Source organism: Gobio gobio (assembly GCF_949357685.1).
Source record: "Gobio gobio genome assembly, chromosome: 25".
Taxonomy (NCBI): Eukaryota; Metazoa; Chordata; class Actinopteri; order Cypriniformes; family Gobionidae; genus Gobio; species Gobio gobio.
The window spans coordinates 3,288,606-3,301,612 of record NC_137121.1 but is presented as its reverse complement, the minus strand read 5'-3'; the positions used below and the strand labels follow the sequence as shown (position 1 = coordinate 3,301,612).

The 13,007-nt window shown below is 41.4% G+C and overlaps 1 protein-coding gene across 4 annotated transcripts in view; it reads left to right on the top strand.

Moving 5' to 3' along the window:
• znf609a (zinc finger protein 609a) overlaps positions 1-13,007 on the top strand; it is a 188,607-nt gene that overhangs the window by 171,696 nt on the left and 3,904 nt on the right. For all 4 annotated transcript variants that reach the window (XM_079810168.1, XM_079810169.1, XM_079810170.1 and 1 more), the window contains 4 exons: positions 3,710-6,044; positions 7,378-7,789; positions 9,091-9,420; positions 9,550-9,628. In XM_079810168.1, the coding sequence (XP_079666294.1) occupies positions 3,710-6,044; positions 7,378-7,789; positions 9,091-9,420; positions 9,550-9,623 (3,151 nt within the window). In that variant the 3' untranslated portion in view covers positions 9,624-9,628. The remainder of the gene's footprint in view (positions 1-3,709; positions 6,045-7,377; positions 7,790-9,090; positions 9,421-9,549; positions 9,629-13,007) is intronic.

The following is a 13,007-nucleotide window of genomic DNA, read 5'->3' as shown; positions in this document are numbered from 1 at the left end:
AATACACTAGGAATGTGTACAATGTTTTTTTTTAAGTAAAGTTTTAAGTTTAAGTAACGTTTTTCAATTCTTTTAAGTAAAATAAAGAAAGAGTATTGCAATAAAAAAAAAAAAAATTTTTCTCTTTAACCTCTTGCTGTTCCTGTCGCTTAAGAATAGAATAACAAAAAACTCATATGACAAGCCACCAAACCGAAAACCGTGGTTAAAAACTGGTATGTAGGTATGTATTGAACCGTGGACTAACTGTATTGTTACATCCCTAATCTATACTGATTATCGATTATAAATTCTACAACTAGTCAAAATGTACCACAACAAATTATCGCGTTAACGCAGGCAATTCATTTTTTTCCGTTTAATGCATTAAATATATTTAACGCAATTAACACAGCGTCGTTTTTATATCCATTTTTGTCCAGCGTTAAATTATATGATCACACTCTTATTCGTGTAAATGCTTTTAAACCATTTAAGCGTGACAAGACACAAGAGAACACGCTGTCAATGTCCTGTGTGTGTGTGTGCGCCACATTCATGTACACGATATACTGATTCACCACCTAGGAAGATAGGGAGCTGACACACACACACACTCGATGCTAGGGGTGCACCGATCCGATATTAGGATCGGATATCGGCCGCGATACTGACAAAATAGCTGGATCGGGGATCGGAAAAATTAACAGATCCACAAGCCGATCCAGGTGTTTTTTTCCTTCGCAGCAGAACCTACGTCATTCGTCAGCTTCACGTGTGTCGCATGCTAGAAGAGACTCGGCTGTGTGGAGGAGATATTTCACGCTTGCCACGCCAACTAGTTCGTCGCTGTTTCGAGGGTATTACTGCAAAGTCAGGGTCTTTCCTGCATTGACATTTTTTTGACGGCCAAAGCCTAATTTGATGAGTTATTGTGATTTACGAGTGATGTAGAACAGATGCTGCGCTTGTGACTGAGTGACAGAGAGACCGATCTGAGAGCTCCTCCCCCGCGCGCGCTCTCTGGGTCTTCAAAATAATCAGTGTTCGCTCTCATATTTCACATATTAATCCAAATCAAAAGCTCGGAAGACCGAAACCATGTTGCACGTGACACATTCGGACAATTTTGTCCTTGAATTATCACTGGGTGTGAATTGCGCTCAAAAAACATTGACTCTTCTCTGACCAGCTGACATAAAGCATACTTTCAATAAACGGGAGACAAATTATATCCAGTTATGAAGTGTTTTCTGTGTGTTGACATCTTTCGCGATGTTCTAACAGACGGGATTCGCACACAACGCGTCTGCTAATGTCCGATTCGTGACCTAATGACTCCTTTGAACCGAATCATTTTAACGACTGGCCAGAACAACTGATCTGTCCAACACTGAACTCATGAACTCAGTTTATTAATTTACTCAGAACGCAACTGAAATGAGAACACAAGTGTGCTTACCCATTTTAGCAAGAGTGGGTAGTAAGAATTATTTTTAATTATCAACAGTATTTCATCTTATTTCTGTTGACAATGTGTAGTAAAATAAATAGGCCTAGCCTACAATCATTTAATCTGGAGTGAGGTGAAACCAGAACAAAGTTGTTATTAGCTAGCTGAAAATTTTTATTAAATTGCATATGGTAGAAAATTAGACTATTTGTTAATTTGTAATGCTACTTTTGAATATTGATATGATTATATACCAAAACAATTATCTGTAGTGTAAAAAATGTTTGGTAACTGTCAGATTACTATTGTATGTTTGACTGTTTTTTGTTTCCACTGCTACATTTTATTTATTTAAAGAAGTTAGATTACATTCTATTTTAGATTTGAATGCACAATTGTTTTTTAAATAAATAAGAATTCAACACCTTACATACATCTGTTATTTTGTCTTAGTTATGTTTAGTTAGTAAAGTCTGGTGCCTTTAGTCTCTTCAAGGAAGGTATAAGGTGGAAGATATACAGTTTATTATTAATTCAACAATATATCGGATCGGTATCGGGTATCGACAGATACACAAAGCCCAGGCATCGGTATCGGTATCGGGACTGAAAAAGTCGGATCGGTGCACCCCTACTCGATGCACAGAAAGATTTGCGCCAGTCTCGTGCACACATCAAGTTCTCTTTCGCTCTTGAACAAACAATAACAACAACACAGATAATTTTGCCAAAATGCCAGTTTTGTGGTGTATTCTCATAATAGGAGTCTTAAATTAGTTGAATAACGTCTTACATGAACTTGTGAGGAAATGAGATGCGTCAGATCCGCGTCATGTTCGTCAGCGGCCGATCTTAAAGTGACAGGAGCACTGATGATGTCTGTCATTAATGTTCATCACAGAACAACGGGAACAGAGAAAAGTGTAGCTTTAATGATGATTAATCTATATTTAATGTATTATTTATGCAGTTAAGAAAGGTGTTTGATGACTATTACATTTCTGTATTATGTCTAACAGGGAAGACACAGGTAAATATAACATTTATTATAATGGGTTTATGTAAAGATAGTTTCAATGGTGTTGTGCCAGGCTAAAGTATAAACAAGGCTTTTGGAGCGCAATGGTGAACGCACCTACAGTGATTCGCGCGCCACTTAATTAAACATTTGGCCGTCCGTTATAAAGGCGAGATGTAGCGGTACTCAAGAAAAGGTGCAGGTACGCTTAAGAGTCATATGTAGAGGTGCTGTACCGCCCCACTTCCAGCACTGATGTCAACCTGTGATGTGTCATCTTGTCATTCTGCTGGTCCTTAAAAATCTCAGTTCTGATCTGAGGACTGAGGGCCCTGAGGTAGCTTTCTTAACTGCTTTGTTTTACTACAGTTTACTGTGCTTTGATCAAGCTCTCTGGTTGCTCTTGCCTCTGAGCCTGTGTCTTATCTGTTAGAGGATGTTATCACACTGCATCTAATCAGCAGCCGGGTCACCCTGGCTTAATCCTGCAGCAGTGTGGCACGGCGTGCCATTCATCAGAACAAGCATTGCTGTCGAGATCAGGGATAACGAGTGGATAAAAACGCACAGCACGTTGCTGGCTCTCCAGGGCCCACTGGAGAAGCACTTATAGCATCCAAATGTAGAGGCTGATTTAGAAGAGAGGCCATCTCTCATCTGAGAGAATCTCTGTTAGCGCCCTTTGTGGTTAGCAGATAATTGTGAGTTTTATTTAGAAAATGGATGGCCGAAATTATTAGAACACCTGACAGATGTAAAAATATTTACCTTTTTTGCCTCGAAAACATGATTTAAATGTCATAATGTTCATGAAATGTACATGAGTCGTACTGTTTTTGTCCACTTTTAACTTTAATATTTGGTATGTCCACCTTTTGCAGCAATTAAAGCAGCACACTGGCATTGTGTCAGTATATATCCTCTGAGAACTTGCTTTCTGCAACTCAAGCCAAAGGCTTTCCTTTGAATGTACAATAGATTTATTTTCAAGCTCGCCTCTAATGTGCTCGATGGGGTCGAGGTCTGTACTTTGAGGGGTTTCAATGTTCCAGCAGATTCCTTCCGGGAATAGTTAGAAGAATGTTTCGGGTCATTGTCCTCTTGGAAAATAAATATAGGCCCAATAAGACCACTCCCAGATGCCATGTGTAATAATAATTTTGTCCGCCACTGTATTTATTCAATTCATGATTCTGAATGTAATGTCTATGGAAGAGACCTTTTTTATATTCAGTTGACATTCATTTGCTTTTCCTCAGGTTCTGCGAGTCACCCACAAGTGACCTGGAGATGAGGAACGGACGTGGACGGGGTAAAAGAATGAGGCCCAATAGCAACACGCCTGTAAATGAAAACAGCAACTCTTCTGATAACAAGGGCAGCAACAACAGCAAAACACGAGCCGCGTCGAACAGCAAAGGGCGGCGAGGCAGTCAGAATTCCTCTGAACGGCGTACCCCACCGAACAGCAACCCTGAGGATATAAAGGCTAGTCCATCATCTGCTAACAAACGCAAGAACAAGCCTGCCTCAGACATGGAGCCCAATTCTAGCTCAGAGGACACTAAGGGGAGCAAACGAATGCGCACCAATTCAAATAGTGGAATACCTCATACTATTCTTCCCCTGTCCAACATCAAAGCCGAATCATTGCCCCCTTCTTTGGATCGCAACTGCCCCTCGCCGGTCCTCATTGATTGCCCCCATCCTAACTGCAACAAGAAGTACAAGCACATTAATGGCCTTAAATATCACCAGGCTCGTGCTCACAATGATGAGGACATCAAGCTGGATATAGATGGCGATAGTGAGTACGGTGAGGACTCCACTTTGCACCCCGAGTCAGGCAGTTGCAATGGGGCATCCATTTCCCAGAAGGGCTGTGCGTCTCCTGCGCGGTCGAATACCCCCAAAGGTAGAGGAATTGATGCCCAGAGCCCATCACCGTCATCAGGAAAGTTCAGCTCCAAGCAGCCTGGCAAGAAGAAACCCGAGACTGAGCATGACTCCGTTGTGCCCATGGACGGCTGTGAGGATGGCCCATGTCTCACAGATGAGGCGAGCAATGATGGCATCGATGATAAAAGAGGATTGGATAAAGCCAAGAAGTCAGGCGGTAGTACCAAAGCAGACAAACTTGCTCAGAAGGCAATGAAGTCAGCAAGGCCCCTGGTTCCCTCTTTACCTCCACAGCCGTTGTACACCTTACCAGCCTCTGGCTTCCCGGCCCCCAATTCTGGCTCCTCTTCAAGTATGGGCTCTGTGGTCCAGTCCGTTAGCAAGAGCCCCCAACTAAAATCCATTCAACCCAAGCCTGTCGTAATAGGCGATCCCTCGGTTAACCCAGCCGTGAGTGGTTCTAAGGACAAGAAAAAGAAAGATAAGAAAAAGAAAGAGGGCAGTAAGGAAGGCGACAGTCCAAAAGCCCCTTCCAAAGGGGGGAAACCTGAAGAAGGTAAGAGCCCATATTCCGAAAGCTCAGACCAAGGCAGCAAGAGTGAGGGGCTGTTAAATGGATCCACAGATCCGCATCAAAGTCGGCTAGCCAGCATGAAAGCAGAGGCGGACAAAATCTACAGCTTTTCTGACAATTCACCCAGTCCTTCTATTGGTGTGGCTAGTCGGATAGAAACTGGGGGGATGCCACAGCCTCTTACTCCACTTCACGTGGTTACCCAAAATGGGGCAGATAACTCTTCTGTGAAGACCAACAGCCCGGCATACTCTGACATCTCTGATGCAGGGGAGGACGGAGAGGGCAAAGTGGATGGTGTGAAGGTCAAATCTGAGGATCAGGCGGTTCGGGAAGGTGCCAAGAAAACTCTGTTCCCATCCCAACCACCAAACAAAGACTCCTCTTTTTATCCAGGTTACGAAACATACTACTCGCCCAATTATAGCAACCCAAACCCCAGTCCGGGAGTCTCTAACACTGCCACATCGTTGCAAGATGGTGGTGCAGTGAAGGTGAAAAAAGAGGAGGACCCAGAACCAGTGAATGACAAGGGCAAATCAGAGCCGCCAGAAGAGCGAAAGCCAGACATGGGTGCATCCTCTCAGCACCAACAGCAGCCTTCGGTCATTCAGCAGCGCTCTAGCATGTTCATGCAGCCCCTCTATTACAATCAGTATGCTTATGTACCTCCCTTTGGCTATTCGCCAGATCAGGCCTACCATAACCACCTAATGAACACAAGCCCAGCTTACAGGCAGCAGTGTGAGGACCGACAGCGACAAGCCGCTGAGCAGCATCGTGCCCAGGAGAAGAAATCAGAGGCTGCTCAGAAGGACAGGGAAGCCTCCATGAAACCGGAAGAATGGAAGCAGAAAACTTCGGTTCCTCCAACATTGTCCAAGGCTCCGAGTCTCTCGGACTTGGGCAAGCCGTCGCCACAGGGCAAGCCCAAAGATCCCTCAGAGCCTGGCAAGTCTGTCATCATCCCCAAAGGGGAAGATGGCAAGGGACAGACCCAGCAAGGTGAGGGTTTGAAAATGAAGCTAAGTGAAGCTGGCCATCATACAAAGGATGAGCAGAAACCAGGCATTGAGCCTGGAAGATCGGCTATGGAGCAGGCAATGTACATGTATAGACAGGTAAGGAACTTAAGATCCCTTGATATGCCTACAATTAGGGCTGTAATCTCCCAGTCGATTATTAGTCGATATGTTCTGGCTCGACCAAAATTCTGATTGGTCGATTTTTTGCTGCACTCATTTCATTAGTTTTTGCCACGTTCATTTCATCAGTTTGGCCGCATTCATTTCATCCGGTAGAAAGCACTAATTGCAAATGGGGGTTGTGTTCACTTCTTTTGGATTAGCCCAACCCACTGGAGAAGAGTGACAGATTGAATAAATGTTAGGCTAGTTTGCTGTTATATTATTTATTTAATTGTGAGAGCGTTTTCCTAGTCAGTCCTCTTCTACCATGTCAACAAAGACATCGGCAGTGTTTTTATTAAATAGAAAATGGGCAAATGGCGAATGCAAATTTTGCAAGCAACAGTTTGCATATCACAGCTTGACGACAAACATGTCATATCACCTAAAAACGGTAAGCTAACTTGTCTGCATTAGGTTGCCCCGTCCCTTTTATTATTGTGCAAACTGAAAATTTATTTCTAGTATTATTTATTGGATTTGGGCACTTTATTATTTTATTTTTTAATTTGGAGCTGAATGCGCGATGCGCTGCGCCCACTGATTGTATTAGTTTTGAGCCTATGCTTTATTTTTCAGTTATGCACTTTATTTCGTTTCTACTCTTGATCTGGCTTGTTTAATAAATATTCCTTTTTTATTAAAGTGGATGTGCCTTTTGTGTTTAAGAGTAAATGCTTTAAGTTCAATCAGCTCCCTAGTTCAGTAGTTCAGTAGTTCAGTAGTTCAGTAGTTCATTGTCCTGATCAGTGCCCTGACTACTGATCTAGGGAGCTGATTGAGATGCACGCATAGTGTCTGTCAGTTATTATAATAAATATGACAAAAACAATTGTTTAAATTATGTTGCATATATCCTCAAAAGTTCCACTTGTTGACAACATAGTAACAGTTACTATATTTTGGGAAATCATAGGCTATGATATTGCGCAGGTGCACGTGATGCAACGCTCATTTCAGTCCAAAATAAAAATGTCAAAAACTATTTAATATACTGCATTTAGCCTGCTAGTTTTTATGTTTATTTATAATTCATTTAGGCAGACAACAAGGCCACCAAGTACTGCGCACAGTGCGCAGCTAATTCATTTTTTCCTAACGTCATTTTTAGTCTGGACCTCAGTCGACCAAGATTTTCTTTGGTTGATTACAGCCCTACCTACAATACAATTTTCATCTAAGCTTTAACCTTGAAATGTCAAGAACCCTCACTATGCACTTGCCTTTCTTTCATAATGGCCATTTCTAACTCCCCTTTCTTTTCCAGGAGCCAGACTCTCGGCTGTGGCCCTACGTCTACCCCAGCAAGTACCCTGATGCTCAGAAACAGATTGATGAGGAGAGGTGGAAAGAAGAGCGAGAGCGCGACCGAGAGCAAAACCGGGACAGAGATCGGGACAGGGACCGCGAGAGAGACCGGAAGGGCAAAGATGAAAGGCAGCGTCCTAAAGACACTCCCTCTAAAGAGGAAAACAAGGAAGTGGCAGAACCACGAACGTCATCAGAGGAGCATCGAGGAGTTAGCAAAGATCCACGAGCACATATGCAGTTTTCCTCACCTCTGCCGCAGCACCAGTCATATATGTCTTACATGCACGGATACCCCTATGGCCAGGGTTATGACCCCGGCCATCCGGGATACAGGGGAATGCCCACTGTCATGATGCAGAATTACCCTGGTAAGTCCTTTGTTGAGCTAGCTAGTTGTTACACCGTTCATCTACACTCACCTAAAGGATTATTAGGAACACCTGTTCAATTTCTCATTAATACAATTATCTAATCAACCAATCACATGACAATCAATGCATTTAGGGGTGTGGTCCTGGTCAAGACAATCTCCTGAACTCCAAACTGAACGTCAGAATGGGAAAGAAAAGGGATTTAAGCAATTTTGAGCGTGGCATGGTTGTTGGTGCCAGACGGGCCGGTCTGAGTATTTCACAATCTGCTCAGTTACTGGGATTTTCCACCATTTCTAGGGTTTACAAAGAATGGTGTGAAAAGGGAAAAACATCCAGTATGCGGCAGTCCTGTGGGCGAAAATGCCTTGTTGATGCTAGAGGTCAGAGGAGAATGGGCCGACTGATTCAAGCTGATAGAAGAGCAACTTTGACTGAAATAACCACTCGTTACAACCGAGGTCTGCAGCAAAGCATTTGTGAAGCCACAACACACACAACCTTGAGGCGGATGGGCTACAACAGCAGAAGACCCCACTGGGTACCATTCATCTCCACTACAAATAGGAAAAAGAGGCTACAATTTGCACAAGCTCACCAAAATTGGACAGTTAAAGACTGGAAAAATGTTGCCTGGTCTGATGAGTCTGGATTTCTGTTGAGACATTCAGATGGTAGAGTCAGAATTTGGCGTAAACAGAATGAGAACATGGATCCATCATGCCTTGTTACCACTGTGCAGGCTGGTGGTGGTGGTGTAATGGTGTGGGGGATGTTTTCTTGGCACACTTTAGGCCCCTTAGTGCCAATTGGGCATGGTTTAAATGCCACGGCCTACCTGAGCATTGTTTCTGCCCATGTCCATCCCTTTATGAGCACCATGTCCCCATCCTCTGATGGCTACTTCCAGCAGGATAGTGCACCGTCACAAAGCTCGAATCATTTCAAATTGGTTTCTTGAACATGACAATGAGTTCACTGGACTAAAATGGCCGCCACAGTCTCCAGATCTCAACCCAATAGAGCATCTTTGGGATGTGGTGGAACTGGAGCTTCGTGCCCTGGATGTGCATCCCACAAATCTCCATCAACTGCAAGATGCTCTCCTATCAATATGGGCCAACATTTCTAAAGAATGCTTTCAGCAGCTTGTTGAATCAATGCCACGTAGAATTAAGGCAGTTCTGAAGGCGAAAGGGGCTCAAACACAGTATTAGTGTTCCTAATAATCCTTTAGGTGAGGGTATAACCAGAATGCAGATATTTAAAGGGTCTCTGTTAATTTCTCCTTTCTCCAGGATCATACCTGTCGCCGGGGTACTCTTTTTCTCCATATGGCAGTAAGATGCCCCCTGGTGAGGAGGGTGAAAAGTCTCGTGCCAGTCCTACGGTGAGCGGCAAGTCTGCGTCCGAGTCCAAAGCTCTGGACATCCTGCATCAGCATGCTAGCCAGTACAAGAGCAAATCGCCCACAGTGGGTGAAAAGACGCCCCATGACCGAAGTGGGAATGAGAGGGATAGAGATGGTGAACGTCCAAGATCTTCACCCTCTCAGCGGATCATGCCGTCCCACCATCACCTAGGCTATCCACTACTCCCAGGACAGTACGACCTGTCTTATGCTACAGGTAAGCCATAAAAATAGCTTGGTTTAGTTTGACTAAAAGGATGATTTGTTTGGCACAGTAGCTGGCCTTGACCATTTTGAAAGTTTCAGGTGCACTGATACATAATTAAGGTGTTTCTCCATCTCACAGGTATCTCCTCTTCAGCCATTGTTGCAAGTCAACAAGCCTCTGCCCCCTCACTTTATCCCCCACCACGGAGGTGAGAATGGTAAGCTGGTTCATCTACAAGCACAAACAAAGTATCTTAGGGCTGGGCGATATAGTTATATATACTGTATTTTTCACTAGGGATGCACGATATTGGATTTTTGCCGATACCGATATATGTTTATATACCCTTTGTTTGGAAACCACATGCATTTTTTTCTGATTTCTGAGGTCTCCTTACTAAAAGGATACTTGTTAAAGATAATTAAATGTTAATGAAGTTATTTTTATAATAAGAGTATAAAAAGCGCTGAAAATAACTAATAAAGTCAGTGATTTTTTAGATGCAGTTGTAACCTAAATATTTTATTTTTGAATTTAATGTTTGTGCACATGAAGTGGGGGTGGCATGGCATCAGTTGATGCTGTATTTAGCTTCAAATAATAAAGAATATACAATTATTTTAGCGCTCCTGGGATTATATTTCATCATCCATTTCATAAAATGTTATTACAGATTAATAAACTGTATATAAAAAAGTGTCATGCTTGTGCTTTGACATCATTACTGCTTTATTTATTCAGAAAAAGAAGTAACTTCAATTTAGTTGTGTATTCTACTTTTCATTGTATTACTATAACAACAGCGCCTCCACTAAATAGGCTATATAAAGTCTAGCGGGCGGGCACTAGGACCTGGAGGAGCTTCAGCTGTGGTGCGATTGTGCTTGTTTTGGGCTAGTTTTGTTGTGAAAACCTGGCAATCCTGAGCTGATTCACAAATTCAAGGCAGCATTTAAAAACTGTCAATATAAATCACCATAACGGCTGACATGATCTTATCGCTATAGCAGTCCTTGCACACGTGAGTTAATGCAGGCGCATATCAACATGTTATCATATCGGCATGATTTTTTCATATCATCCGATGCCGATTTTTATATTTTAAGCGTTTATCGGCCGATGTCGTGCCGATAATATCGTGCATTCCTATTTTTCACCCCTTTTAAATATTGATTTATATTTCAATATGTTTTTGCCCTGAAATGGTTTAAAAAGGGATCAGAGGAACCATTGTTTTGCCATTTTCAAAGTCATTGTTGCTTGGAGCAAATAGTGAAATAATCTAGACATGATTTCCTTGCATTGAACATTTTTATTTTGGCCAACATAATGCATAGTTATAAACAACATTGACCATATGTACAGGCCCGGTTCCAGAATCACATGACTGAGGGAGCTTTAGTAAAGTGCAGGCTAAGCAACGGCTCCACCATAGCAGTGCACACTGAGACATTTATGATTATTAAGTCATTTACTAATAATCGGAATTTCAACAATATTTTGCTACATATTGTCTATTAATCTAATAGTCTGCCTTTACACTGCTTTAACGCGTTACTAGTATTTTAACATGTCATCTTCCTGAGAACCAGAAAAAACTTTGTTTTTTTCCCCCGGTCGTTATTGTTTGGAGCATAAAAAACATAGATTTTTTTATTATTTTTTTTCCTATGTTATATGCTATATCCTCTGCTCTGTAGAGGACACCAGAACCCCTTTATTGAGAAAATTAAAAGACAAACAATGGGATATGTTATCAAATTGTAAAGCTTCAAGTTTTTTTTTAATCCAAACTTTGTATAAAGATGATTCTCAATGTTATGAAAGATACAGAATACTATTATATACCATTGTTTTCCCATTCTAGGCAATGCATACCCTGTATCTAATTTGCATATTAATGTGTTTTGGTACAATATGTAAATGTAGATATATTTTCATAAGAATATCCAGACTTCAAACTGTGTATGTTGTTAGAGAAATCTGCTAAATAATGTCCTGTACAGAGCAAAACCTCTCATCTGGGTCTCAGGAGGATATTTCTGTCTCTTGCAGAGGCGTTTATATTTAGATGTCACTTCCGAAACTGGCCATCGGTCCTCTTAGCAGCAATAGTTTTATTCAATGAATGACTGTAGCCTCGAAAGTGAGCCAAGATTAGGCCAAGATCACTAAAATGCTGTTGCTTTGTCAGTTCATCGCGATCTCATGTTATAAAAATGAAGTCGTCAACAATAGATGTCTTGGCTTTGTTTGTTAATGAGAGGTTTGGCGAGCCTGCATTAACTCAGCACTGAATAAAAACTTCAAAAACTGTGATTGGCTGCAAAAACTCCCTGTAAAGAGCTCAGACACAAAATTGCAAATCTGTTTCGCCAATATTATTACAGTATCAACTGAGGGTGCTTTTGCTAGCGTTTGAGGGCCTGCATATGTATATTTTTCCCTAAAGTGTTGTAAAGAATGGGGTCTTTTAAGAAATAAGTCTTTTTTTAACCAATACATTAAAGTGGACAATTTCAAAGAAATTACCCGCAGAAATGAATTGAACACACACACACACACACACAAGAAGGCTACTAACATGGTCTTCAGGAACTTAATTGCCAATAACAAGCTCATTCAATTCTTCAGTTTTCACAACGTTAGTTAGCTTTTATATTGCTACCAAAATAATATTATATCCTCCAGCCCTAAGATGTTGCAAAGACTGATTCTGTAGTCTTTGCTGTCCTCTAGTGGCTTATTTACCAAGGCCTCCATATATAGGCTGTTTAATCACATATAATGGAGCATATACAGTCAAATCTATTCAGACACCTTCAACATGTTCACATTATCACCGTTTATTCGCTGTAGTTGGTCATAAAATATGACAAGAACTCAGTGTCAGAACAAACTCATCTTGATAATGTCAGATTACTTCCATTGAAAGTGGATTACAATCAACCAATCAGATGTTAGATTTAAAAACACAATTGGATAATACCAATTTAGGTTGACCAATGACCAAGCAATGCTCCATTTTGTTCAGTCTGTGGTGTCAAAGGTCACATTTGAGATGATGAACCACCCCTAACTGGCAAAGGTCCAGAATTTAAGTCAGTTTTTTTGTAATTAACAGGTGTTATTTTAAGTAATGACGGCCATTAATTTGAATCCGGACCTCTGTATTTTTCCGATGTGTAGACTATAAATGTTGTGTTCTGTCACCGCTCGTCAACGTCAAAACATTTTAGAGGACCAATCAAAATAAAGTAGGCGGGCTTTATATTCATTGAAGGTGCTGAGCGCGAATTCCAGCGCAACGCTGAAGTAAACGCTCATAAAGTGCCAGATAAGATCTAAGTAGCTAAACTAAACATTTCATATTTGCCAGCTGTTTTAGGAATGAAGTGTTAAACTACCGATAAAAATACTCAGGCAAACTAATAAACCTTTGTCTAATTTTGCCATTTTCAATTTATAATAGGTTTATAAATACGTATATAATTTACGTGATTTAATGTAATAATTAGCAACTGTCAATGTGAGAGGACAAGAAACATTAACAAATCCGTTTTCTTCATATGATGCATAAGATTAATAATGAATGT